The following is a 24954-nucleotide window of genomic DNA, read 5'->3' on the forward strand; positions in this document are numbered from 1 at the left end:
CAAGGGCAAAGAGAGAGATAACTTAGACATACATACGATACGATGGTTATCAGTAAAAGCAACATCGACGTCGAAAGAACATGCAACATCGGAGAATCAATAGCGGCACTGTTGGCAATAAGTTGCAAGAGAGAGATACACACCGATAAATAAAGTGAGATCGAGTGACACCATGAGAGACGAAGTTGTTCTATTAGAAATGAGTCACTCACCCCTTAAAAGGCCTCATAAGGAGGAGGGTTATCCACACTTATATAAGTGAGCTAGGATCGTTACCAAGCTGATGTGGGACAAGAATTATGAATTTTAACATGCTCTAGGACAGATTATACATAAAGGATTCGAATTAGTTCTAGTTTGCAAAGAGATAAAAACATGACTCAAAGAGAAAGAAATTACAATGGATACAAAATTTACTTGATTGATAAAGAATAAATATACCAAAATACCTCTAGATATAGACATTTTTCAAATTGTAATCTCTAGTCTCTAAGTTATAGTTACTGTTTGAACTAATAAAATTAAAAAATCTCTAGTCTCTAGCATTAAAAATCAGCCACTCGTAAGATGATCTTTCTTATTACAAATTCACGCGCAATCATTGTAGTCTTGACTCGAGGTCAAGTGTTTAATTTTTGAATTAGTTTGGAGAATTCATCGTTGATGAAATTTCCACCAATGTCGAATATTCGGACAATAGACATAATTAAATTAGACTTTAAAAAGTTTGATTATGATCAACTCCCTCTCTCTCTCTCTATATCTATCTCTAACACAAAAGACCCACTCACCTACGCAAGAAACGTGGAGTGTTTGCATGGAGATGGAGGTGATTTTGTGTGAAAAAATAAAGTATTAAGCTAGCCTTTTTTCTCTCTCAATATTCACATACTAGTATTTTGCATGATAAGCCGTTTTCTGTTTCTCTTGTTTCTTTGTGCTCTTCTATACACCACACAACTATACTATAGCTCTTCGAATCCTCTAAAAGCTAAATTTTGTTTGTTTTTTCTAATATATTTTCATTCATGTGATTATAGTTTATAAGCTAGTAATGATTAGCTATGGAGTAATATATCATAATTAATTTCCCAATTACTAAAATAAGCATGAACCAATCATGATTAGTTGTTATTTATCTGGTATTCGTTCTTTCTTATACTCTCTTCGTCCGATAGAGAGTTTTATTTGTTCATTCCAGTGTGTCCATCGATAGAAATCTTATTTCATTTTTATTATAAATGATAAATATGTCACATTTTTTAAATGATAGAATATATATTTTCATATTTCACTAATTTTTCAATTTACAAGTATTTAGTTAACTTCCGAAAAAAGAGACTCCTAATCCTGGACAGATAACTTGTATACGATTTTGATCTTTAGTGTACTTTCATTGCTCTTTTTTGTATTTTTCTTTGTTATTTAGATTTTCTCCTCCAGCTTAAGCCTTATTAAGATGATATTCGACCAATTTAATCTGACAGATAACGCAAAGATGTATGTTGTCCTTTTTACTCTGTTTTCTTATATTTATTAGTCAATTTTCTTTTGGTGTGGTTGTTTCGATAGAATGTTTAATAGTAATCACTATTTTTATTAATTGAGTGTATAGTAATGAATTATAAAAGAGATATATTAGTGTCATTCGGTCCACCTTTCATCAAGCATCTAAGAGAAAAGTTTAAAATGAAATATAGGGAAAGAAGAAAAACAAAGAAATAAAAAGAATAATACATGATGCTGCTGGTCCTAGAACTGAGGTTTGACGGCTGCTGGTCCTCTCCAATAAATTCGTTTCAGTCTTAATTCGTTATTCCAAAATGGAATACACAATGTGAAACCCTACCTACAAATCAAGCAGCCGGCTCCAACAAACGTGTATCTTATGAAATAAAATACGAAATTGAAAATTGTTACATTGTAAACAGTACAAGTTTTATTTTAATGGTAAGTGGTTATAAATGGTAAATTGCCAAATAAATATAAAAGATGGTCAAATTATGATTCTGTTTTATACTTTTCAAAATTTTAAAAAATAAATCATGAAATGAAGTTTGAGATTTTCATAATAATCTCGTTCTTCTCTTTTCCTGCGAATTATGTGCTGATGTGGCTATGGTTTAAAACACATGGACAAAAGTTATTAGGCAACAACAACGTCTAATTAAGTTTGAAATAACTTTTTGTCCTTATGTTTAAATCGGTTGTCACATCAATGGTGATTCTTCAGAATATGGAAGGATGAGATAATTGTGAAAAATCTCAAACTTCATAATTTATTTTTTCAGATTTTGAAAAGCGTGAGATGGACTAGAAATTGATAATTTTTCGTGATTTATTAAAGGCAAATATGACAAGTTTTTTTGTATGGATATAGTATTAATGTTGTGATTTTTTTTCTCAAAAATCATGAATGAATCCAATGTCCCACTTTTAATTAATTTATTTTATTGTTATTTACTATACAAATGAAAATTTATTTATATTACTCCCTTCTTCCCACAAAAGATGTCACACTTGTGGGACGACACGGGATTTTAGGAGGTTTTGTTTTGTGTGTTAAATGGAGAGAGAAAATATAATTTTTAGAGCATCCGCAGCGGTGCTCGATGGGACGGACGGCGTCCGTGCCGCTGGCGCGGCAACGCGCTGCTCGATGCATCGAGCTCGTCCGTGCCGCTAAGCAGGCGACGTGGCGCGTTTCTATTCGCCAACGAATTATCCGTTGGATTTTAAAAAAAAATCTAAAATAATACCGAAAATAATACCAAAAATTTTAAAAAAATTATTTTAATATTCCCAAAAATATAGCCGTTTTATTACCGTTTTTTTGAATTTTTTTTATTTTTTATAATTTAAAATCCCAAAATCATCTATAAATACACACATTCATCATCCATTTTTACATCAAATTATCTCTCATTCATCCTTTTTTCATACAACTCATCTATATCTTCCTCTACATCTTCCTCTCTCACTCAAACCCTCTCTAAAAATGGATTTCACCGATATCATGGCTGAAGCGGAGCGCGAAGAATAAGAATACTATGAACAATATCGTGCCGCCTATGAAGCCTATGTCGCCGCCACCACCCCCGCCCCTCCTCCTCGAACAACTAGATCAATTCGCCGCTACATACCTCGTGACCGGGAGGGAGCCAACGAAAGGCCCGCTGCCTACTATTTTTCCGACCAGCCGCGGTTTCCAGAAGATTACTTACGGTGCCGTTTTCGTATGTCAAAACGGTTGTTTATGCGTATTGTCAACACATTGTCCGCCCGTGTTGAATACTTTCAATCAACTAGAGACGCAACCGGTCGGCAAAGTCTCTCGGTGTTGCAGAAGTGTACTTGTGCCATCCGACAACTTGCTACTGGACAAACGGCTGACCTCTTCGACGAGTATTTGCATGTGGGTGAATCAACTGGAATCCTATGCCTCAAAAATTTCAGCGACGACATTCGTTCTGCTTTCGGTGAGGAATTCCTTCGGGCACCCACCACCTAAGATTGTCAACGGTTGCTTCATCTTCACGAAACAGTCCACGATTTTCCCTGTATGCTTGGCAGCATTGACTGCATGCATTAGAAGTGGAAGAATTGCCCGACTGCTTGGAGGGGGCAATACTTAAGCGGCCACAAAGGCGGCGGCCCAACACTTATCCTTGAAGCGGTCGCCGACTACCGCCTATGGATTTGGCATGCATATTTCGATGTTGCCGGATCCAACAACGACTTGGGGTCCTTCAAGCCAGATTCAACATTGTGAAGGCCCCGTCTCAGTTGTGGTACGTTAAGAATATCGCCGACATCATGTACATGTGTATTATCTTGGACAACATGATTATAGCTGACGAAGGACCGAGGGCGGCTAACTTTTATGACGAGGATGAAGCCGGAAGCTCAACCGCGAGGTCTCCCCCACGCCGAGGTGTGCATACGACAGTGGGCGAGAAGATCGAAACAAGACATACAATGCGCGATACCAGAACCCACACTAAGCTACAAGAAGACCTAATCAAACACATTTAGGTGAAATTCGGCCACGAGTTGTGGGGTTTTTTTTATTTTATGAATTTAATTGTGTAATTTTTAATTTTTAGGATTTTAATTATGTAAGTTTTTATTTTTATGATTTTAATTATGTAATTTTTAATTTTTAGTAATTTGTAATGATATCGGATATTTTAATGCATTTTAATATTGTGGAAATGTTTTTAGTAATTGAAATATTTAAATTAAATAATGGAATGGTGGGACCCTTGAGCATGTCCTTGCGGAAGAGCATGGATGTGAGTGTTGTGCTCTTGGGGAAGAGCGGGGAGTAAAAAATTAATAAAAGTGGGTCTGGGCCCACATCCGTGCTCTTGCCAAAGAGCACGGATGTAGATGCTCTTATATTTATGTGAGAGAGAACTTTTTCTAAAAACGGAAATATGACATCTTTTATGAGACAAACTAAAAAAGAAAGTGTGACATCTATTATGGGATGAAAGGAGTACATACATCATACCTAAAGGAGTACTTATCTGAGAAAATTAGAAATTCTAGATTTATATTCTACTTTCCAATTTATGAACTTCAATAATAAACTTTTATCTAATAAAAGTGACTTTAAATTCTGAAAAAAAGTATTTACTTTAATTAGATACAAAATTAAATTAATACATACAAAATAAAATAAAAAAATTTTAAAAATAAAAATGTTAAATAAAGTGGGACAAATGGGTCCTTTTTAGCTAGTAGTGTCCTTTTCATAGTTCAAGACAACTCCTACTCGTCCATATCATGTTGATTATATTTATTTAACTCAGATTTTCGATTTAGTCAACAGATATTGGTGTAATTTGTGCTATATACATGCACGAGCAATATACATAAATAATTTATTTTCTTTCTTTTTACCAACTCACAAGTCACAACCACTATGAGTAGTGATAAAATGCAAATTCATATATTGTACAAACTTCAAACTTCTCAACACAGTGTCAACGCAATGTCAACACAGTGTAAAATTTCAAGATTTTGATGTTAACACAATGTCAATACAATGTCAACACAATGTCAACACAATATCAACACGATTTCAACACAACATCACCCGTTGAAACTATGTTGACACTTTTTGTTGCTGTTATTTTGTCATCTGTTGACATTTTCTGACGATCCAGATCATAGTTTGGAGTTTGTACAATATTTAGAGTTTGCATTTTATTACATTCCACTATTACTATAAGTGCTCTATCTAATGCTGATTTAGAATTTTTTTTTTTATGGAATTCGAATCTATATGAACTTCTTCAATTTAACCTCTCAAATTATCTAGCTTTATTCTAATTTTACATGGCAAATTATCAAAAGAATAATGAAATGCGTCAAAAGTTTGAAAATTAGCCAGAAAATTAGCAGAAAAAACAAGAAGACTAACTTCATTGTTTTTGGGCAATTTGTCCTATTAATATTTTTAATTTGATGGCTGAGGTATACCGCTGCCGAAATGAGAACCAAATAAATTTCATTTCTATGCAAATAGCCTACAAATCACATGGGAGAAACACATACAATATTCAAAAAACTAAATATGATAGCCTCAGTCTAGAAAGCATCAAAGCATCAGTGTAATTGAAGCTCGAGAATTTTTATGACTAACCACCAAAAGCCACATAACTTAATGACACTTCATCCTTTGAGAGAGTGAGAGAATACATGTCAATCCCTCAACTCAAAAGAGAAAAAAAATTTCTTAATATTGACCTTTGAAAATTTGGAATATTAAAAATATATTAGTGCAAATAATGATGGCTTCGATGTACTACTAAAGAAAAATGAATGAAAAAAATATGATAGTTGGTAGAAGTACCAATTTCGAAATGGTGAGCCCCTCTTTTAGTGTGTTATAGAAAATTTTCCATGTGCAACCTAGTTGCATTTATCCATTGCTACAAGAATTTGTCCACAAATCGCGATCTATTGCATGAACTTGTGTCTCTCTATTTTTGTACACCTAAATTTTCCCTAGTTTAGCTACTTATAAATATGTACAACTAGATTATAACTTTGATTCTGGTGCGTTAGACAAGATAATACTGACATAATCAAAGTTATACTACTAAGGTAAGCCAACGTAGTCTTTGTCTTAAATTAAAGTAGATAATTCTGAAAACAATGTAATCTTAGCACTTTGGAGACAGACCGAGATATATTTGTCACTAATGAAGATTTTGAGAAAAAGGACAATCGAACAAGATTAAAGAGGCATTTCATACATTAAGTTTTCTCACTCCATCGACGATGTTCCATTCATACAAATACTTTCGTTATTCCATTTACATTTTTTATTCAAATTTTTAATTATTCGACCTTATAGGTATAAGGATTTACTATTATATATAGAAAGGTGCTATAGATTTTATAGGATTGTGTTGTTGCGTAGCGTTTAGTGATGGAGTACCTCAGAATAATGCATGCATGTGCCTTTTTTTCTTATAGTACTCCCTTTAGCTCAAAAACTAGTGCATTTGTGTAGTACTACTACTACTACATTTAATGAATGGAGAAATACCTTTATTTCAGAGTTTTGTTAATGTTAGCTAAGTGATGTAAATAATGGTATGTCATGTTTGATTTTTATTACCGCCTCCCTGTTTCCTAAAAATAAAAACTTTAGAAATAGCACAGGTTTTAATGCAAAATTGGTAAAATAAAATAGATAAAAAGAAAAAATGAGTAAAATAAAAGAGATAAAAATAAAAAGTAGTAGTAGAATTAGTGTTAGTGGATTGTGTGATCCATTTTTTAAATTGGTGAGTTTCTACTTTTAGAAAACGAATTAAAAAGGAAAGAATTTTTATTTTTAGTAAACCGGTGGAGTAATAAAATGGGGATAATGTGTAAATGAATGGTGTCCAAAATGGTTAAGTGTGCGCTATTTTGTGGGATGAATGGGCATATTTTCTAAGACAAAAAATGGTAATATATATCTTTACAATTTAATTAAAATTTATGCAATCACAGTTATTGCTAAAGTATTTAATTATTCTATTTTAATAATTTATAACAATTTTATTATACAAAACTAAAATAAAAATAAAGGTAAAATAGGAAAGTGGGATGTGATTGGTTGGGAAGGTTTAGTCAACTAGGGATTGAAGATATGTTTGAAACGATCAATGTCAAATCTATGTGGTTTATGTAGTGGTATAATCGTGGATGAAGTTGACAGATAAAAATAAGAAGTTTGTTAATTAATCTTTATTTTTATTTTCATTTTTCATAGTGATTTTGGATATTATGTTGTTTTTGATGATACACTAATTTCTTTGTTGTTTATATTATGAGTTGATTTTGTATTGTTATTTTGTTGCCCGCTATCTTTTTGGCTTGAACACGTCAAAAATGTATTACTATAATACTAGCCTTCATGGCAAGTCTTGTGGAGTTATGCTTTTGTGATTTAATTTTAAGATTTTTTATTAGAGATGAATATTTAATTTGTATTTGCATTTTAATAACTGGGCTCAAATTTTATATTTATTATAGCACAATGATTCTTTTACATAATTACTTCCGGGTTTTTATTAAGTTACACATGTACTTGTTAATGTTTTTTTATTATTATTAAAATTACGTTTAGTGTGTGATACTAAAAGCAATGGCTTAAATTAACATAAATAAAAGTGAAGGATCTAACTTTCACAAACGAAAGGTGAAGGATCAATTCATTTTAAAGGAGTACAATTACATAAATTCAATATTTACGAATATAATTATAACTTACAAGGACACAATTGAAAACATTGATGTTATGTTTGATGATTATCTAATTATGCTTTATTCCTTGTTTTAATAAAAAAGAATCGCTTTAACATAGATTAGGCCCTTCATCAACTCACGTCCATGAAACGGTCTCATAACACTAACTTTTTATTCAGGGGTTTCAAATTATTATATCCATACAGGTGTAATCAAATGATATATTGCGTATTTAGTGATAACTAAATTTGATTTCCAGATTTGTTGCCAACAGTCACCACAATGTCTTACTTAACCTCGGTTACATTTTTACGAAGCGAGTTGACATTCGTATGTTTTAATCCTAGTTGACATTTTAATGAATAAAATTGACATTCATATATTTTAATCTTGGTTACATTCCTATGTGTTACTCCATCCGTCCCATTATAAGTGAGACAGACGTATTCCTTTTTAATGTCATCCCACTATAAGTGAGACATTTTCTTTTATGGCTAAAAGCAACACTCTATCTCTCTCTCTTTTTTCATCATTACTTCATCATCTCTCCTACTTTTTCTCTTTTCTTTTTTCACTCCTAAAAGCCTGTGCTCGAAAGAAATGTCTTACATATAATGAGACGGAGGAAGTACTACTCCCTTCGTCCTACTTTAGGAGTCCTAGTAGAGTTCGACACGGGTTTTAAGAAATGTAAAGCAAAGTTGGTGAAAAAAGATAGTGGAATATGAGTCATACTTTTTTTATACTCCATTCGTATTCAAAAAATAGAAACATTTGAAACGGCACGGGTTTTAATGCATAATTGGTAAAATAAGTGAGAAGAATTGATAAAGTAAGAGAGGAAAGGAAAAATGAGTAAAGTAAGAGAGAGAGAGAGAGAGAGAGAGAGAGAGAGAGAGAGAGAGAGAATAAGTAGTGAAAGTAGAGTTAGTGGATTGCGGGATTCATGTCCTAAAATAGAAAGATTCTAAAGTTTCTATTTTTAAGGAACAGACCAAAAGGGAAATAGTTGCTATTTTTAAAAAACGGAGGGAGTATTAGTTTTATAATAAAATGTGAGTGGAAAAAAGTTAGTGGAATGTGGAGCCTAATACCATTTATGAAATATTCCAACCGGGACTCTTAAAATAGGACACCCAAAAATGGTAAACCAGGACTCTTAAAGTGAGACGGATGGAGTATTATTTATCACCTTTTAACATCATATCTAGAAATATAATGGCCAAGATTAGTTACTATTAGACTAAATCATTTATCATTCCAAAAAAGACCCTATATCATATAGTACTATTTCTTTTATCATAATTTAAATGTGCATTCTAAATACAGAATCTTGTATTGCCACTACAAAAAATTTAAGATATATTAATGTCATTATAGTGTTTTCCCTATGAAGCTAGTTTACATCTAGTGCAGATACTTAAATTAATACACTGTCTTTACATTCTGTCGCTTAAAATATGGTACTATATATGTGTATATAAAATCTAAGTTAAGAAGAAGAAAAAAGCATAAAAAAATAATTGAATAAGTTGTCGAATCTAAAAAAGCTCATGTCATGTCCTCACGAATTAAAATTGTAAGGAAAATGAGATTATGCCATCATTTGTGCTTAAATTTTGGAAGAAACGTTTGGCTCTTAGTAAGAGCATCTCCAATGGTCGGCGTCACCACCGGAGCGCCGATTTTTCGCCCACGCCGGTTTGACGCCGAACCATTGGAACCGGCGTGGGCGAAATCGGCGTCAAAATCGGCGTCGCCATGCCGATTCCCGCGCTGACGCCGGTTCCCACGCCGATCCTCACGGGCGCCATTGTGGCTCCCGGATCGGCGCCAAACCGGCGTCGGATTTAAATATTTTTTTTTTTTTTTTCGCAAAACACAATATATACGCGCGTTGAACCTCATTTTCATTCGCACCACTTGTTTTAACGAGTACTCTCTCTCTACCTTACTTTCTGTACAAGATCAATAACGAGCAATGGAGAACAACTACGAAGGTACTCCAGTTAATCCCGGGGGATGGTCTCAGACTCCCCCGGCTCCCGGTGTAGGGTCTCAGACGCCCCCGACTCCCGGGGCAGGGTCCCATACTTCCCCGGCTCCTGGGGGAGGTGGTTGGCCTCCAATGAGCGGGTACTACAACGTGTACCCGTGGCAGCAGATGATTCCGGGGTGGGCACCCGGCATGCAGCCCCCTATGCAGATGATGCCGGGGTGGGCACCCGGCATGCAGCCACCGGCGCAGCAGATGATGCCACCGGCGCAACATATGATTCCACAGTCGCAGGCGACGCACGGGGGGGACAACGCCTATCGGCCGACTTTTGATTTTTCCACCGGTTCTTCGCACACATCGACCCCAACGGATGCACAGTATTCGGAGACCTTCTCCTTAGCGGACTTGGGTTTTGATATTAACGACGTTTCTGAAACTCTCATTCAAAGCCAGGGAGTAGGGCGGGGTAAGAAGAAGGGCAAGGCGAAGAAGGTCGGCGAGTCGTCGCAGCCCCGCGCCGAAATCCGGGGCCGGAGGAAGTGGACGGACGCGGAGAACGTTGCGGTTGCCAAGGCGTGGGTGAGTGTTTGCGACGATCCTCTCGTTTCAAACAACCAGAGGATCGTCAACTTGTGGGCGAAGATAGCTGCAGCCTACAGGGCATTTTGCCCTGAAGGGAGACCGTGCACCGGGGAGGAGGTCCGGAAGTGCTGGGACCGAATCAGGGCTGGCGTCTCTCGATTTTCGGGTTTGTACGCCAACGCCCTCCGCATGCAGACCAGTGGCCAAACAGAGGAAGACTGCAGGAGGATTGCGGAAAGAGCCTACCCCGATCCGGATAAGAAGTACTATGAGTTCACCTACTGGAACTGCTACGTTGTGCTCAACGAGTCGGAGAAATTCCGGGCAGGCGTCGACGCTGGCTGGCCGAAGAGGCAGAGACTGAACTATACCGGAGATTATAGCGGCAGCAGCGGTGGTTCGTCAGACCTCCCCGAGACGGCCCAGGAGGTCCCGACTCCTCGGTCGTTCGGTCGCCGACCTCGCCCGGTTGGGCAAAGGCGGGCGCAGCAGGTTGCGAGGGGGGGCACACCGAGTTCCCAGGATGTCCATTCGGCATCCCCCCTCGGCAGGTCTACCGAGGAGCTCAAATTCTTCGCGCGCCAACAAACGCGCGCTCAAATGGTGAAGACCTTAGCCGACTTCCAAGCGGCGGTGGACCCCGAGGTGAAGGATTTTCTTCGCGTATTGCTCCAGAGCCAGCGTGAAGAACTGGAGGCGATGAGGAGGGACACCGGCGGGAATAGCCGCGGCGTAGGTGGCGACGGAGGCGGCGGCGACGGCAGTGAAGAAGCGTTGGGCGACGACGGAGACGAGGACGGCGGCGATGAGTGATTTTGTTTTACTTTTTTAAATTAATGTACTTTTTACTTTTTGTAATTTTTTTAAATTGTTGTACTTTTTTTTAAAAGTAATGTACTTTTTAAATTTTAATATTATTATTCGAATTTTCCGTATTTGTCTCGTAAATTAAATTATGTATGTTGATACAATTGTAAATTAAATTATATAATTGTTATTAGTGATGTGGATAGGTAGTGTGAAGGCTATTTGATGGCTATTTGATGTCCAGTTGATGTGGCAAGCTGATGTGGCAGGAGAATTGTAGTGCTGATGATGTGGCAGTGTGAAGGCTATTTGACGGCTATTTGACGTCCGCCAGCATTGGAGATGCTCTAATACACCTAAGTCCACTGAATGCATCTGCTCTCGGAATCTAATTTATGGCTCATAAATTATGAATGAATAAAAGCCGATTCGTCTTCCTCATCCAACCACCCAAACACGCCCTTGTGGTCCTTTTATTCACAGGTTAAAGACTGTAGCACTACCATCTTGCTTTTTAATTTCTAACTTAGTTGTCATTTTTTAATAATATGGGACCATGTATATTGTTGTTGCACATACAATCTATATGTACATATGTAATATGGTATGATGCATGAAAAACTTAAAATAAAAGTTAATAATGTATTGCCCTTTGAATTTGTGTGATGGTCATGATTATTTTATTTATATTATACTTTCACTCTAGGAGGTGATGATTGGTGGTCCAATATATGGAGAGAAGAGATTGGTCAAGAACTGAAAATGCACTCATCATGTAACGCCAGAATAAATCAACTTAAATATTACTTTGTCCGTTCTAGGAAAGATGACTGCTGGTGGAATGATACGGAATTTTATGCACTCTTACTTTAAAAAATTTAAGCTGAGAAAGAAAAGATTGTTGAATTTTTAAAATAAGAGAAGAAAATTATAAGTTTCGTAAATAAATATTATACTACTATTATAAGTTTCGTAAATAAATAACGGTTCATCTTTGTTGGGAAAAAAATAAAAGAAAAGTAGGTCATCTTCGATGGAACGGTTCTTATAAGGTGAAATATGTTATACTCTACTACTATGTGCTACAATCTACTTAGAAATTTAGAAATTGTTGATATTTATGCTACTATCCGGTTTGCAAGATTTTTATATGTCGATAGTCTTTAATCTTTATTGAGATTGTTCGGTTTGCAAGATTTTTATATTTTTAATATGTTTGGTTCATGATTGAATCTCACAACTTAATCCTAGATGGATAATCATATTATTTAATTAGTTATAGTCATCTCCTCCAACTAAAACAATCTCACAACTTAATCTTAGATGTTTCATTAATAATTAGTCATGGTAACCGAATAGGACCATTTAGTATAGTGACTGATAAATGTACAAGTATAAAAGATTTGAAGGACAAATTCGAAATTAATGTTTTGTTTTGATATTAATTACTTCAAATAATACCACAATGATTTAAGAACAAAATGCAACTGCACCAAGTCACACAACGAGTAAAGGGGAATAATCATTTGCTTAGAGATAAATCCATCTTAATTACTTTTGTTAATGAATCTCGCACTCCATTAACTGATTATTTCATTCACATTTTATTACTTCTATAAAACTAATATAAAAGTAGATTTCACGTTCCATTAACTTTTATATATATATTTTTTTTACATTTCTTAAACCCAAGTTGGATCAACTAATCACAATTAATGACAGGCATAGAAAGTACTTGGGTCTGATGCCACTAGTGAGAATGACATCTTGCGCAGTTGTATTATCTTGTAGGAAACTTTTTGTTTTTTAGTAGTATTACTTAATTTAAATTTGGATTAAAAAAAGGTTGGATTTTAGTTTATATATTAGCAAAAGAGAAGTGGGATATTGATCTAGTATACATCAAAACAAAACTCAGACAAGGACAATGTATCGATATCACTATATGAATATTGATAGCTACTCTCAAAGTAATTTGACTGGCTAGAGATTGATTTGGATTGTATGTAAATATAGAGAAATCAAAAGGCGAAATTATTCCAAGAATGTGAGCCGCGTAAAACGAATTAAATGGACAAATCATAAATATTTGCCAATCCATTACAAATTTGCAATGACACCTTAGGATAAAGTTAGAAAGGTAATCACACAAACCCACTTCAATTTAAGGATTTAAACAAAATTGAGTAATACTATACATGTTGTTCGATTAACCCCACTACTTAATCTTGCAACAGTACCACATAGAATTAATCTTAACCTTCCTCTATAACAAAATTGATTTCAGACCATATCGAGACAAGTTAACCATAAACAACCAAAAGTCGTACACTTGTCCAGAGCCTTTGTCCTAGCGGCAAGATGCTTAAACATTATTGTATGAGGTGCCGAGTTCGAGCCCACATCAGTTATAATTTGCTCTTTTCTATAGGAGTTTATTTGTAATTTCCTTATTCGTATATGAGTTTATTTAAATAAAAATACACTTGAGGTCCAAATGATGCCCAACTGGTAGCATGTTAAGAAAACAAACAAGAAATTTGACTCCAAGCACACATATATATGTTTAAATTAATAAGCGACATTGGTATTAGAAGACATAAACTTTGGACAAATTCCGGTGTTTTCCACTAACTTTGAATAGCAATCTTAAAAATCAGTAATTTTTAAAAGTGTGCAATTTTTTTAACCGAGCCCAAATTTTGTCATCAAATTTTGGTTGTGAAATCTATGTGACTTAATCTGAATTATGCATGAAATAAGACACCCTAAAATTATATCTTTGCAAAAATCTAAATCACCATTATAGTACTACGATAAAAGCGTGGGTATCCAACATCTTATCTCATGATTATCAACATCAAACCACAGTGAAGCATAACATTTCAAACAGCATATCATCATGTTGATATCGTTCGTGAAGCCACACCCTTGCAACACAGACGTCACACAATCGTTTATCACATACCGGTCAAAATTCTAGCAAACTGGGTTCGAAATAACTCTGCAAGACACAAACAAAAGCAAAATCTGAAATATCTATCAAGTACGACAACAAAGATTTCGGCCCGGGTGGTGCTACGTGAGGCCTTGTAAGTTTCAAGATCCAATTATGATACATACATGAGGATTTCTACACGACTGTCCGACTTTAAGATTAGATAAGTGAGAGATGAGAGAGCAGCCACTATGTTCTTCTATCTACCCTACCAGCAGATACATAAGCTGCCTGCCAGTTAATATGGCAGTCAATATAGTTATCTGAATTCAAAAATTTGAATTTGAATAAGTCCATAAACCCTGTAAGTAATCATGAGAATATTCTTCCTGCAGTAAAGATAATTATTCACTCAATATATACATGTATGAATGAACCGTATGTAGACATGGAATAAATACTAGTAACAAAGCAAATATAGCAGGCTTCAAATAATTTTTCTATATTCTACAGATGCGAAAAAGAATATTATGCGGCCAAAGGAGAGGCCTGCAACTTACTATAAACGCGACTAATCATCATACTTTCTCTAGAGAGTTCATTCGATACCAAATCTGAGCATAATATGGCTAACACGTATTCCTTTCCTAGCAAAAGAGAATCAGAGCTCTAATATTTGGGTAAAACATACAAGTGTGTTCAACGATGGCTGCTTGTGATCACATTGTTCCTTCTTATCTAATACTTCTGATATGGAGAACTTCTTATGCTATTTTATTCCTTCCCATCATTAAATTAAGCTTCACCTTAAAGCTTTGTTATATTCTACACTGCTGCTTATCTTAGATTCTAAATCCCTTTCAAACTAAAAGAAGCACGATTCTTCCAGCTGACCAGCTCCAAAATCAACTCGTGGAGTTTACGAATTTGGGGATTTCGACGTCAAAACAACATCATAATTCTTCCCTTTCTAAAATCATTTCACGGAGTCAAGACAAGGAAAGGTATGTGCTTACTAGAAAAGGTTCAGAAACAAAACAGACTATAAGTTTAAAGACAAAATACAATAGGAAATCAAAAAGATCTAAACTAATGTTACAACGCTAAGTCCAGTCGTGCACCCAAAAAGCTGTGTTATACAAGACTGATAGCACCACTGCGAATTCCATTTCCATATGAGTGAGCACAAAATATCATCCACCAACAATGTATTCAACTTTTGCATATTACATGGAATAAAATATGAAGTTGGTAATACAGCGACTGAAGTCCTCGTCATTTACCTAAAAAGGGACCATATCAATGGACGAAATGCAATTTTGATATAAAAAGGCCACGTCTATGTTCAAGCCAACCAAGTGACTGGGTTGGGCATGCATATCAGGCCTTTGCTTTTCCAGCCTGAAGGGTCTGGATTCTTTGTTGTAGCTTGGCAATCTGCAAAATCGTATTTAAGAAATCAAGTGAAGAGAGAGACATTTGATGCACTGGGCTTGCCAGAAATAGATTAGTAATAAGAGATTTGGTCTTGCCATAAATACATTAGTAGAAAGACAACTGGTCTTGACAGAAATAGATTAAGTTCTTTCAAAATGGACAACAATTGTGACAGAAAATGACGACTGCTTTTGCCAGAAATAGATTAAGTTCTTTCAAAGAAGAAATTTTTCTTTCTCGGATACTAACAAAAGCACAAGCAGTAATCAAGTGATTCAAGTTCATGGAACTCTACAGCGTAATTGAAAATTTTAGCCCTGCCAAAACAATTATCAAATACCTCTGAAAACTAATGTAGCAGCTCATTGGACATTGTAAATTTACACATAATCCATTTTAAAATAGTATGTACAGTACAGACACGACTATCCAATCCCATGATAATTATACAAATGCTATCAAATTTATTTCTTGGGAGTGAGGAAGAGGATACAAATGCCATTTGTTATTTGTTCATATAACTCTATATGACATCATAATCTTGTCCGACAAGCTTCAAGCAGCAAAAGGCGTTTCTTAATTAAGTCCTAGCAGGAGAAAGTCCCATTATATGACAAATAAAATGGACAACAACTTAGACACGATGATACACAAAATTGAAAATTCACATAAAAAGGACCAAACAGAATAGTGACAAACCGATTCTTGCTTGCTATTTAGCTTCTCTTGCAAATCTTGAAGTGTACCGTCTAATCGTTTCCTGATGCAAGAAACAATATCAAAGATAAATGGCAAAGCAACAATAACCATATTAATTCTGCAACTCTACATTCAACAACTCAGGGAGTACACATGCCAAACATAACAACCAAAAAGTTCAATATTAGTTGGTTAACAAGATATTACGTCAGCGCATTAGTTGTAAAAATATAGCATCAACTTCTAATTAAACTCGAGCAAGGGACATTCGTTTCCCAACTCCCAAGTCCCGACTCCATACTTACATAGAAATCACCCTTCTAACTAAATGAATCTAGATCTTAATGCAGCCATAAACATTAGGCGTGCAAATTGATTTTAACAAGTGAGCATATGTGTGATCAGTGATCACTGATTATGGTAAGACTTTTCCTACAAACAAACATCAGCAAACCGAGAAGTGCATACAATTCAGCAGAAATGTATTCAATCCGCTTCCGAACATTGGCATTAGCCTCAGCCAAATCCTGCTTCACTAGCACCGGGCCGATCAACTTGTACACATTCGTGTCCTCATTCAATAGATCCAGTTCCTTCAGAAAAAAAAATCCAGCAAAAAATCACAAACTCACTCAAGCTCTATGAAACTGCAGCTCAAAGTCAGAACATAAAGAGGAACTACCTTGAGCACAAGCTCGTTTTCGCCGAGCTGAATCGTGTACTTCTTTTTCACTTGCTGGTTCTTCTGAATATCTGCGCATTTGCACGCACAAACTTGATTTCAACAAGCAAAGGAAAATACAATACTACAATCACAGTTTGTGATTGTATCCGCGCGGGAGTTAGGGTTTAGCTTTAGCCAATGAAATTCGAGAGGGGTTTGAAAAAATTACCTTTCTCAAGTTTCCTGAAATCGTTGGCTTTATTCTCTAGATCGCGTGTTAACTCCTTGACACCGGCCATCGCTCCGCCGCCTCGCGCCTCCGGTAAATTCGATTACTTAGCGACGGCTCTGGAATTCCGATGTCGACCGTTTTCGTTGTTCAAGGCAATAGCACGAATCTGTGAAGAAATTATCGTAATTGAAAACGGGCCTTCGATTTTTGGGCCCACTGTCGTGTTTTAGTCTTGATGGGCTAAATCTTTGGGCCTAATATCGTGTTCGTATAATTTTGTGACGACGTCGTATTGGCGCAGTACATGTAAGAATACAAAAGCATCTACGCAGTCACCAACAGTCGCTGAGACTACTCTCAAACGGTCAAACCCAATTCAATGGCGGCCACCATTTTTTGCCACCTCTCCTCCGTTTCCTCGCCGTCATCAGCTTCGCATTCTCGCGGTGCTAAAAGCCTCCTCAGATTCCCCGGGGTCTCTGCTGCAGCTCCTGCAATTCGTCGACGAATCTCGTGCCAGGCTGTTTCTTCTGCGCCGCCCTCGTCTCCTGCCAATCTTAAAGGTTCTCGCGCTTTATTCCTTTGCCGCTGTTTCTCTTCCCGATCCTTGATTTTTTCAATTATTATTTTTTGGGGGAATATTATATGCTCGTGAAGCTACGGTTCAGTATTTCTTCATTTGCTGGAAAATGCATTGGTACTGGCTTTATGCTAGGTTTTTAGGTTTTAGAGCTAGATTTATTTCATTGGCCATCTTTTTGTATCCTGGCTGCCATGATTAAACTCACCGTGCATTGATAATCGATTGAATAACCGATAGTTTTTAATAAAGTAAAAGTTAAAAAACAATCAGCGTAGCTTCACGATCTTCTGTTGATGATGCCGAATTGCATTCGACATATTTACTGTCGCACGAGCTTTTCATTTCAAATGTTGATGTTTGTGCTAAAAATAGGGGTTAACTAACTGTATTCTGTGTTCTCTGGTGAATCGTTCTTCATTGCCTTCTGATTCATCTCTGTTTTAGTGTGATCGAGAATCATCATAAATATTTGCAGCATCCATGTAAGCATTGTTGATACCAACGATTACAGATTGCCAGTATTGAAATTTGGATATGGTTTTGATATGTCAGCGGAACTGGGGCTTAAGGATTTCCTTCACATAGATGATTTTGAAAAGGAGACCATTTTAAAGATTTTGGATCGAGCCAAGGAGGTCAAGGCTCTTATTAAGTCAGGAGAGAGGACATACCTCCCGTTTAAAGGAAAGACTATGGCTATGATATTTGCCAAACCATCTATGAGGACCAGAGTCTCGTTTGAGACAGGTTTTCATTTGCTCGGAGGGCATGCTCTATACCTCGGGCCTAATGATATCCAAATGGGTAAGAGGGAGGAAACTCGCGATGTTGCTCGTGTGCTGTGTCGCTATAATGACATCATTATGGCACGAGTTTTTGCTCATCAGGTATGCTGGTGAGTTATTTATTACATAAGGGCATCCAACTTCTGATCGCACATGATAATTTAGTTCTTACTGTCTTGGCTGCTTAATTCATACAGCTAATATATGTATTTAAATATTTCCACTTTTTAAAATAAGTAGACGTTCCCTATTTCGGATATGTATTTGCAAGGAGGACTGTTCGCCCATCTGTTTCTTGCAGCCATAAAGTGCACTTCCCTTTAATCGATAGATGGACAATGATTAAATAAGATTGATGTGTGGTCTATTGTTTCACTTTTTACTCTATTACGGATGTTAAATCAGTCCTTTTGTTTTGCAGGATATTCTTGATCTTGCTAAATATGCAACTGTCCCTGTGATCAATGGCTTGACAGACTTTAACCATCCTTGTCAAATCATGGCTGATGCACTCACGATCATTGAACACATTGGTCAATTGGAAGGGACAAAGGTTAGCCTGTGTGCTACTATTCGCCTTTCAGAGTCTTTTCCTGTTGACGGTAGATAATGTGTACTGTTTCTGTTTTGGCAAATTTTAGGTTGTCTATGTTGGAGATGGGAACAATATTGTGCATTCCTGGCTTCTGTTGGCATCTGTCATTCCTTTCCACTTTGTTTGTGCCTGTCCTAAAGGTTTCGAACCTGATGCAAGGACAACTAAGAAAGCAATAAAGGCTGGAGTCGGCAAAATAGAAATAGTTAACGATGTCAAAGAAGCTGTAAAGGGAGCTGATGTCGTCTATTCTGATGTTTGGGCCAGCATGGGACAGAAAGATGAAGCTGAATACCGCCGCAAAGCTTTTCAAGGATTCCAGGTATGCACCTTATATGGATTGATATTCGATACTATTTGCAACCACATACTTTATGATGAAAGAAAATGGGAATTGAGCTCTGAGATTATGCCGTAATCGAGTCAGTTTCATCATGTGTCTTGCTGCCATGGAACGAATGGATAAACCCTTGAACATATATGAGACATCATGTTTGTCGTAGATTCGTGGATCATGCTGTCTAATAATTTTTAGGTGGACGAGGAGCTTATGAAGATAGCGGGTCCAAAAGCATATTTTATGCATTGTCTGCCAGCTGAGAGGGGCGTTGAGGTCACCGACGGCGTCATGGAAGCTCCGTACTCCATTGTCTTCCCCCAAGCGGAGAACAGGATGCACGCGCAGAATGCTATAATGCTTCATGCCCTTGGGCTGTGATTGCTGAACCTTCACCTTTTAAGTAAGCTGTGTTTTGTAGCAGTTTCAGAGATGATTCCTTCTTGCTGTGAATTCCGCATTATCAAAAGAAATCTTTTGGAAATAAAGGTGAACTGTTGATTGAATTTATCCTTTTTTATGAGTTGTGTTATTAAATAGCATTTCTGTTTTTCTTTCTCGGTTATTCATGAAATTATATTATTGTTGTGATCATTTTGAGCTTAATTATGATATAAAAACTCTCAAATATCTATTTAATTTACTAATTACTATATAAGTTGACAAATTGATTCTGATGCTCTATTTAAATGCTAACAACAACTAAATATCAAACATTTTTTACTTATGTATAAATTGTCATCATTATTTAACTTTGTTTCCAAAAAAGAGAAAAACCCTTTTTCTGAGATATGGAGTAGAAAGGACTCCAGCGTCTTCTATGCGAAATTTCCATGTAACATGTGCTGACCAATTCTATCTAGATACTACTATCTAAAAAGATTTCTTTAATCTAAGAGCTAAGTTTCTATAAAAAAAACTTTATATAGAGTAGTTTATATTTCTCATTATGTCACGAAGTACTATCTTGATATGATGGAAAAGAATGATTATGATGGAAAAGAATGATGAGTTGAGAATGGGATGAAGATAGAAATGAAATGATAATTTATTTGCATTTTTTTTTTGTATTTTAATTCTATTTTCTCTTTTATTTCATTGTACTAAGCAATAAAATAAAATAAAAATCACATATTATTTTATCATAGTACTAAGAAAGGCCTAAGCGATTTACAATGCATGCCACAAATTTGAGTCAAATTGGATTAGATCCATCCATTAACATGAGTCTCAATATTCTTGCAAACTACATATCAGATTATGCCATAAAATTATGATTCACGAAAACAACGTACTCCTAAAACAGTAAAAAAGATTGTTCTACCGTCCGTGCAAGTGGTCAATCGCGGTTAACCTTACTCCCCCAAAAATAGACATGCTACCACGCCATCCACAATGTGGACCTTCTGTCATATCTCTAGCGTCACATCATCATTCTTCTAAATTTTTGTGTCGTGCCACAACTCCTACAAGAGTTATCTCTCCCATATTTACAAAGAAAAACCATTTTTAATTATCTATAACTTTTTAAAAATAAAATATACTATAAATAACTAAATTACTTCATTAAAAACATTAAATTTATAAGTTCTACGGCTTTAAAAATTTGAATTCCACGTGATTTAAAATTTTAATTCCTAAAACTACAAGTACCTTTGCCTCTATTTCCTAGTTTGTCGACCTCGATGGTTCTAGTCCTTTGAACGAACAAACTCATCTATTTATCATGACATGACTCTATAAATAACTAAATTACGTCATAAAGAGTATGTGTTGGTCTAATGGTAATGCGGATAATGTCCGATGCCAAAGATCTCGGGTTCAATCGAATTCGAGTCCACCATGACGCACCTTTAAATTTATTTTCACTTATCAATAAAAAATTACTCCTACTTCACTAAGAACATTAAAATTACAAATTATAGTTAAAAACTTTAATTCCTAAAATTAAAAGTATCCTCATTTATTTTCTAGATTATCGACCTCGATCGTCTCAGTCCTTTGAACAAGCAAATTCGTTCACTGTCTCTTATCTATTTCGTGAGAAAGAATGAGAATGAAACAAATATACGAAAATATAGTTATACTCCCTCCATCCCTCATTAATTGACACCAATTTCTTTTTTGTCCGCCCTCAATTAATCGACACTCTTACTTTTTACTACTTTCAGTAATGAACCTTATATTCCACTAACTTATTCCACTAACATTTTATTATAAAATTAATATATAAAAATATGACTAACATTCCATTAACTTTTTCCACTCATTTTCTACGACCTTTCTTAAAAACCATGCTAAGTCAAACAATGCCAATTAAGGGGGGACGGAGGGAGTAGCATTTATAATGTTTTGAAATTTAGAATAAATAACATAAAAGTTCAACCTCCACTACTTGCAACGGGTCATGCCCACCCACTCTTACCCCCGCGCAGCTAGGCAATGAGCGGTGCAGCGCCCCATCTCACAACTCCCGTTGCGCATATCCTTAGGTTCGGCCCAATTATTGTCAGCGATTGAGAATACGTAAAATACAATAGTACTACCTTCGTCCATAAAAATTATACTAATTTTTACGATTTTGGGCAATCCACCAAAATTATTTCAATTCTAAATATCAAAAGTTTTAAACAACCTTACATATCACTCTAAGGGCGTGTTTAGTGTTTTAGCGATAGGGAGAAGCATTTCCATCGAATTATGACCATTCAATGTTCTTGTATAATTTCTATTGAGCCCGACTAGAAAACGAAGGCCCGCATTGTTCCTATCAGTTTTTGCCATAAATCAATTCTTCCATGGGCGCTAAGATTTGATCCCGCATCGAGAAGCACACCCAGAATTGAGGACACTTTTACGGAGTTACCCCTCTCATTTTTGAACTCCCCCCTTCTCTCTCTCTTGTTTGATCTCATTTTTCAATTTCCCCCTTTCCGCTGCGGGAATCCTAGGGAGAAATCTTCTTCCAATTTTTGTTGAGATTTTTGGCCACCTGCTCCGTCGGGGTTTAATTAAGAGGCAACCTACATATAAACCAGGTAAACGTTTGTTATGGTATAAATATGACCGGATGTCATGCTCCGACTTGGTGGTAAAACTTGGGGGTGTCGATGACGATTTCTTTCCGATGTGTGCAGGGCTGAAGCGTGGAAACGTTGAATCGTGTGAATTATTTATACCCATTCAACGAAGCAACATGAGGTGCAAAACGACGGTCGACAGGTTGAATTTGAAGGTACTTTCTCTTGACGAAGCCAATAACCATATCTGCTTGTGAAAAATGCAAATGCTAGTTGTATGACAATCCATGGTTACCCTTTGTTATGGAATGTTGTTGTGTTTTATTGGTATGCTTAAATGTCCCATGTATATCGCACTGTACTCTTCAGCCTCTCTGAATTCTTTGTATGATATGAATGCATAGTTTTTCTTGTGTAAATTTGCACACCATGACGAGGTCCAGTATTGCGAAGTATGCGAGCTTGATGTTGATGCTCGAAGACATTATGCTAGTTTACCGATCAGAGACCAAGCTACTTGTACATAGGTACATGAGCGCACGAAGCAGATCTGCGAAAAGGAGAATTTTGGACCATGCCAGACGGTTCAGTTTGTTGAAAATAATTCCAGATCAAATGAAACACCTAAATCACCTAGTTCACCAAAGGGGTGGACTGATAATAGGGAAGTCCCTACCCGTAGAGGAACAAGTAGCAATATTCCTTGGTGTGCTAGCACACCACAATAAAAATCGGGTAGTCAAATTCAGGTTCAGGCGATCAGGTTAAATTGTGTCATATTATATGCAGAAAGTACTTTGTGTCGTTTTGAGCTTACATTCTGTACTCCTGAAAAAGCCCACACCAGTGACAGCCGACTGCACAGATAATAGATGGAAGTGGCTCCCGGTAGTGCGAAGTTTTAGTCCCTTCAGCTTCATAGATGAGAACAATTATCTATGTTATAATCATATACTAATTTTACAGGGTTGCCTTGGTGCTTTGGACGGGACTCATATCGATGTGTTGGTTAGTAATGAGTACAAGCCAAGGTATCAGACTCGAAAAGGGCACATTGATACAAATACCCTAGCCGTATGCGATCGCTAAAAATAGTTCGTGTATTTATTGCCGGGATGGGAAGGTTCAGCAGGCGACTCACACGTACTAAAAGACGATGTAACTCAAGAGAATGGTTTCAAGGTCCCCCAAGGTCATAACTAAATTTATTATGTGCTATGCTCATCTATACAGTTCCATTGTATACTGTATTTAACAATTGTTGTTGGTGTGGATGCATCACATGTTGTTACTACTTGTGTGATAATGGGTATGCAAACAACAATGGTTTTCTGACACCGTATAGAGGTATCCGTTATCATCTAAAAGAATGGGGACCGGGTACAAATACGCCTCAGAATCCCAAGGAATTATTTAACATGCAACACACAAAGGCTTGTAATGTAATCGAACGTGTGCTTTTGCTGTGCTGCAAATGCAGTGGGGGATTCTTCGAAGTGCTTCATACTACCCAATCGAAACACAAATCCGGCTGATAATGGCATGCTTTTTGCTGCACAACTTCATTCGTCTAAAAATGGCAACTGACCCAATTGAGCTCGAGCTCTATGGACAACCCACGCCTCTAATGAGTGAAGAAGAACATGTTGCACAGGAGTACATTGACTATGTGGAGCCTTCGGCTGAATGGACTCATATGCGGGATGATATAGCACTAAATATGTGGAATAACCGTTAGAAAATGTTGTTTGTTTTAGTAGGTTTATGCGTGTGTGCGATACAATATTTTGAACATGTCCTCTTTGGTACTCTGTCACACTTGGATTATGTTGATCTTTACTTTGCTTGACCAGTTGTAACAACCTTGTTTTATGAATGCATTTTAATTACTAAAACCATATTGCATCTTGATGTATCAAGGCGGTGAAACACCAGAATGTTACTGTGGTTAGGGCAAGATGGAGCTCCGGCGTGCCGGCCTGAACGCACTGAATGCGGGAAGGTACTACTTAAAGTGCCCCCATAATGAGAAGCATCCCATGTCATTCGAGTGGTATGACGAATACCGAAGTCACAACAAGTGGTATACAAAAGAGGCAACAGGCAAACGCATCCGAGAGGGCAAACGGACAGCTATAAGGGATCACCGTTACTCGAAGGGTTCACGAGCGCAATGTTAGTTTAACACTGAACGTTAATATGTTTTTTTGGCTCTTTTTTTAGTTGACATATAACAATCATGTAAGTTAATATTTTGAAGTTGCTATGATTATTGTAAACAAATACCTACTGATATGCTTATTCAACACAATAGAAAACAAATCTTCAATCCAGCTGTGATATCAACAAAATATAATACACAAAATCACAGGGACAAAAGAATCTAGCCTTTTTTTACATGGATTTGGTTTGGAGAGAATGGCTTATTTATTATCGACAAGACTTGGATTGGTGTGGTGAGATTAATGAGTTGAGCAGGTTGCACTAAATCAATAAGTTTTAGCACACACCATTAAATGTC

At 36.4% G+C, this 24954-nt stretch overlaps 2 protein-coding genes across 2 annotated transcripts; one reads left to right on the forward strand and one right to left on the reverse strand.

Moving 5' to 3' along the window:
• Positions 1-15093: 15093 nt before the first annotated feature.
• On the reverse strand, positions 15094-17274 carry LOC121759739 (prefoldin subunit 6-like). The gene is made up of 5 exons (XM_042155420.1): positions 17111-17274; positions 16900-16970; positions 16686-16810; positions 16218-16278; positions 15094-15518 (listed from the first exon to the last, which is right to left on the reverse strand). Exons 1-5 carry the CDS (start codon positions 17178-17180, stop codon positions 15462-15464), a joined length of 384 nt encoding a protein of 127 aa, XP_042011354.1. The 5' UTR covers positions 17181-17274; the 3' UTR covers positions 15094-15461.
• A 167-nt stretch (positions 17275-17441) lies between these two features.
• Positions 17442-19919, forward strand: LOC121759737 (ornithine transcarbamylase, chloroplastic-like). Its single transcript, XM_042155419.1, has 5 exons — positions 17442-17676; positions 18249-18583; positions 18903-19034; positions 19123-19398; positions 19612-19919. The coding sequence occupies exons 1-5, from the start codon at positions 17493-17495 to the stop codon at positions 19792-19794; spliced, it is 1110 nt and encodes a 369-aa protein (XP_042011353.1). The 5' UTR covers positions 17442-17492; the 3' UTR covers positions 19795-19919.
• Positions 19920-24954: the final 5035 nt, after the last annotated feature.

The sequence above is a fragment of the Salvia splendens genome, chromosome 12, assembly GCF_004379255.2.
Source record: "Salvia splendens isolate huo1 chromosome 12, SspV2, whole genome shotgun sequence".
In the NCBI taxonomy this organism is placed as follows: domain Eukaryota; kingdom Viridiplantae; phylum Streptophyta; class Magnoliopsida; order Lamiales; family Lamiaceae; genus Salvia; species Salvia splendens.

Coding starts and splice junctions, on each gene's coding strand:
- LOC121759739 (XM_042155420.1), bottom strand. CDS start 17,180: ATGGCCGGTGTCAAGGAGTTAACACGCGATCTAGAGAATAAAGCCAAC. Junction 16,811..16,899: donor AAAACGAGCTTGTGCTCAAG/GTAGTTCCTCTT, acceptor TTTTTTCTGAAG/GAACTGGATCTATTGAATGA. Junction 15,519..16,217: donor TAAATAGCAAGCAAGAATCG/GTTTGTCACTAT, acceptor ACGATTTTGCAG/ATTGCCAAGCTACAACAAAG.
- LOC121759737 (XM_042155419.1), top strand. CDS start 17,493: ATGGCGGCCACCATTTTTTGCCACCTCTCCTCCGTTTCCTCGCCGTCA. Junction 17,677..18,248: donor GTCTCCTGCCAATCTTAAAG/GTTCTCGCGCTT, acceptor TTGATATGTCAG/CGGAACTGGGGCTTAAGGAT. Junction 19,399..19,611: donor AAGCTTTTCAAGGATTCCAG/GTATGCACCTTA, acceptor AATAATTTTTAG/GTGGACGAGGAGCTTATGAA.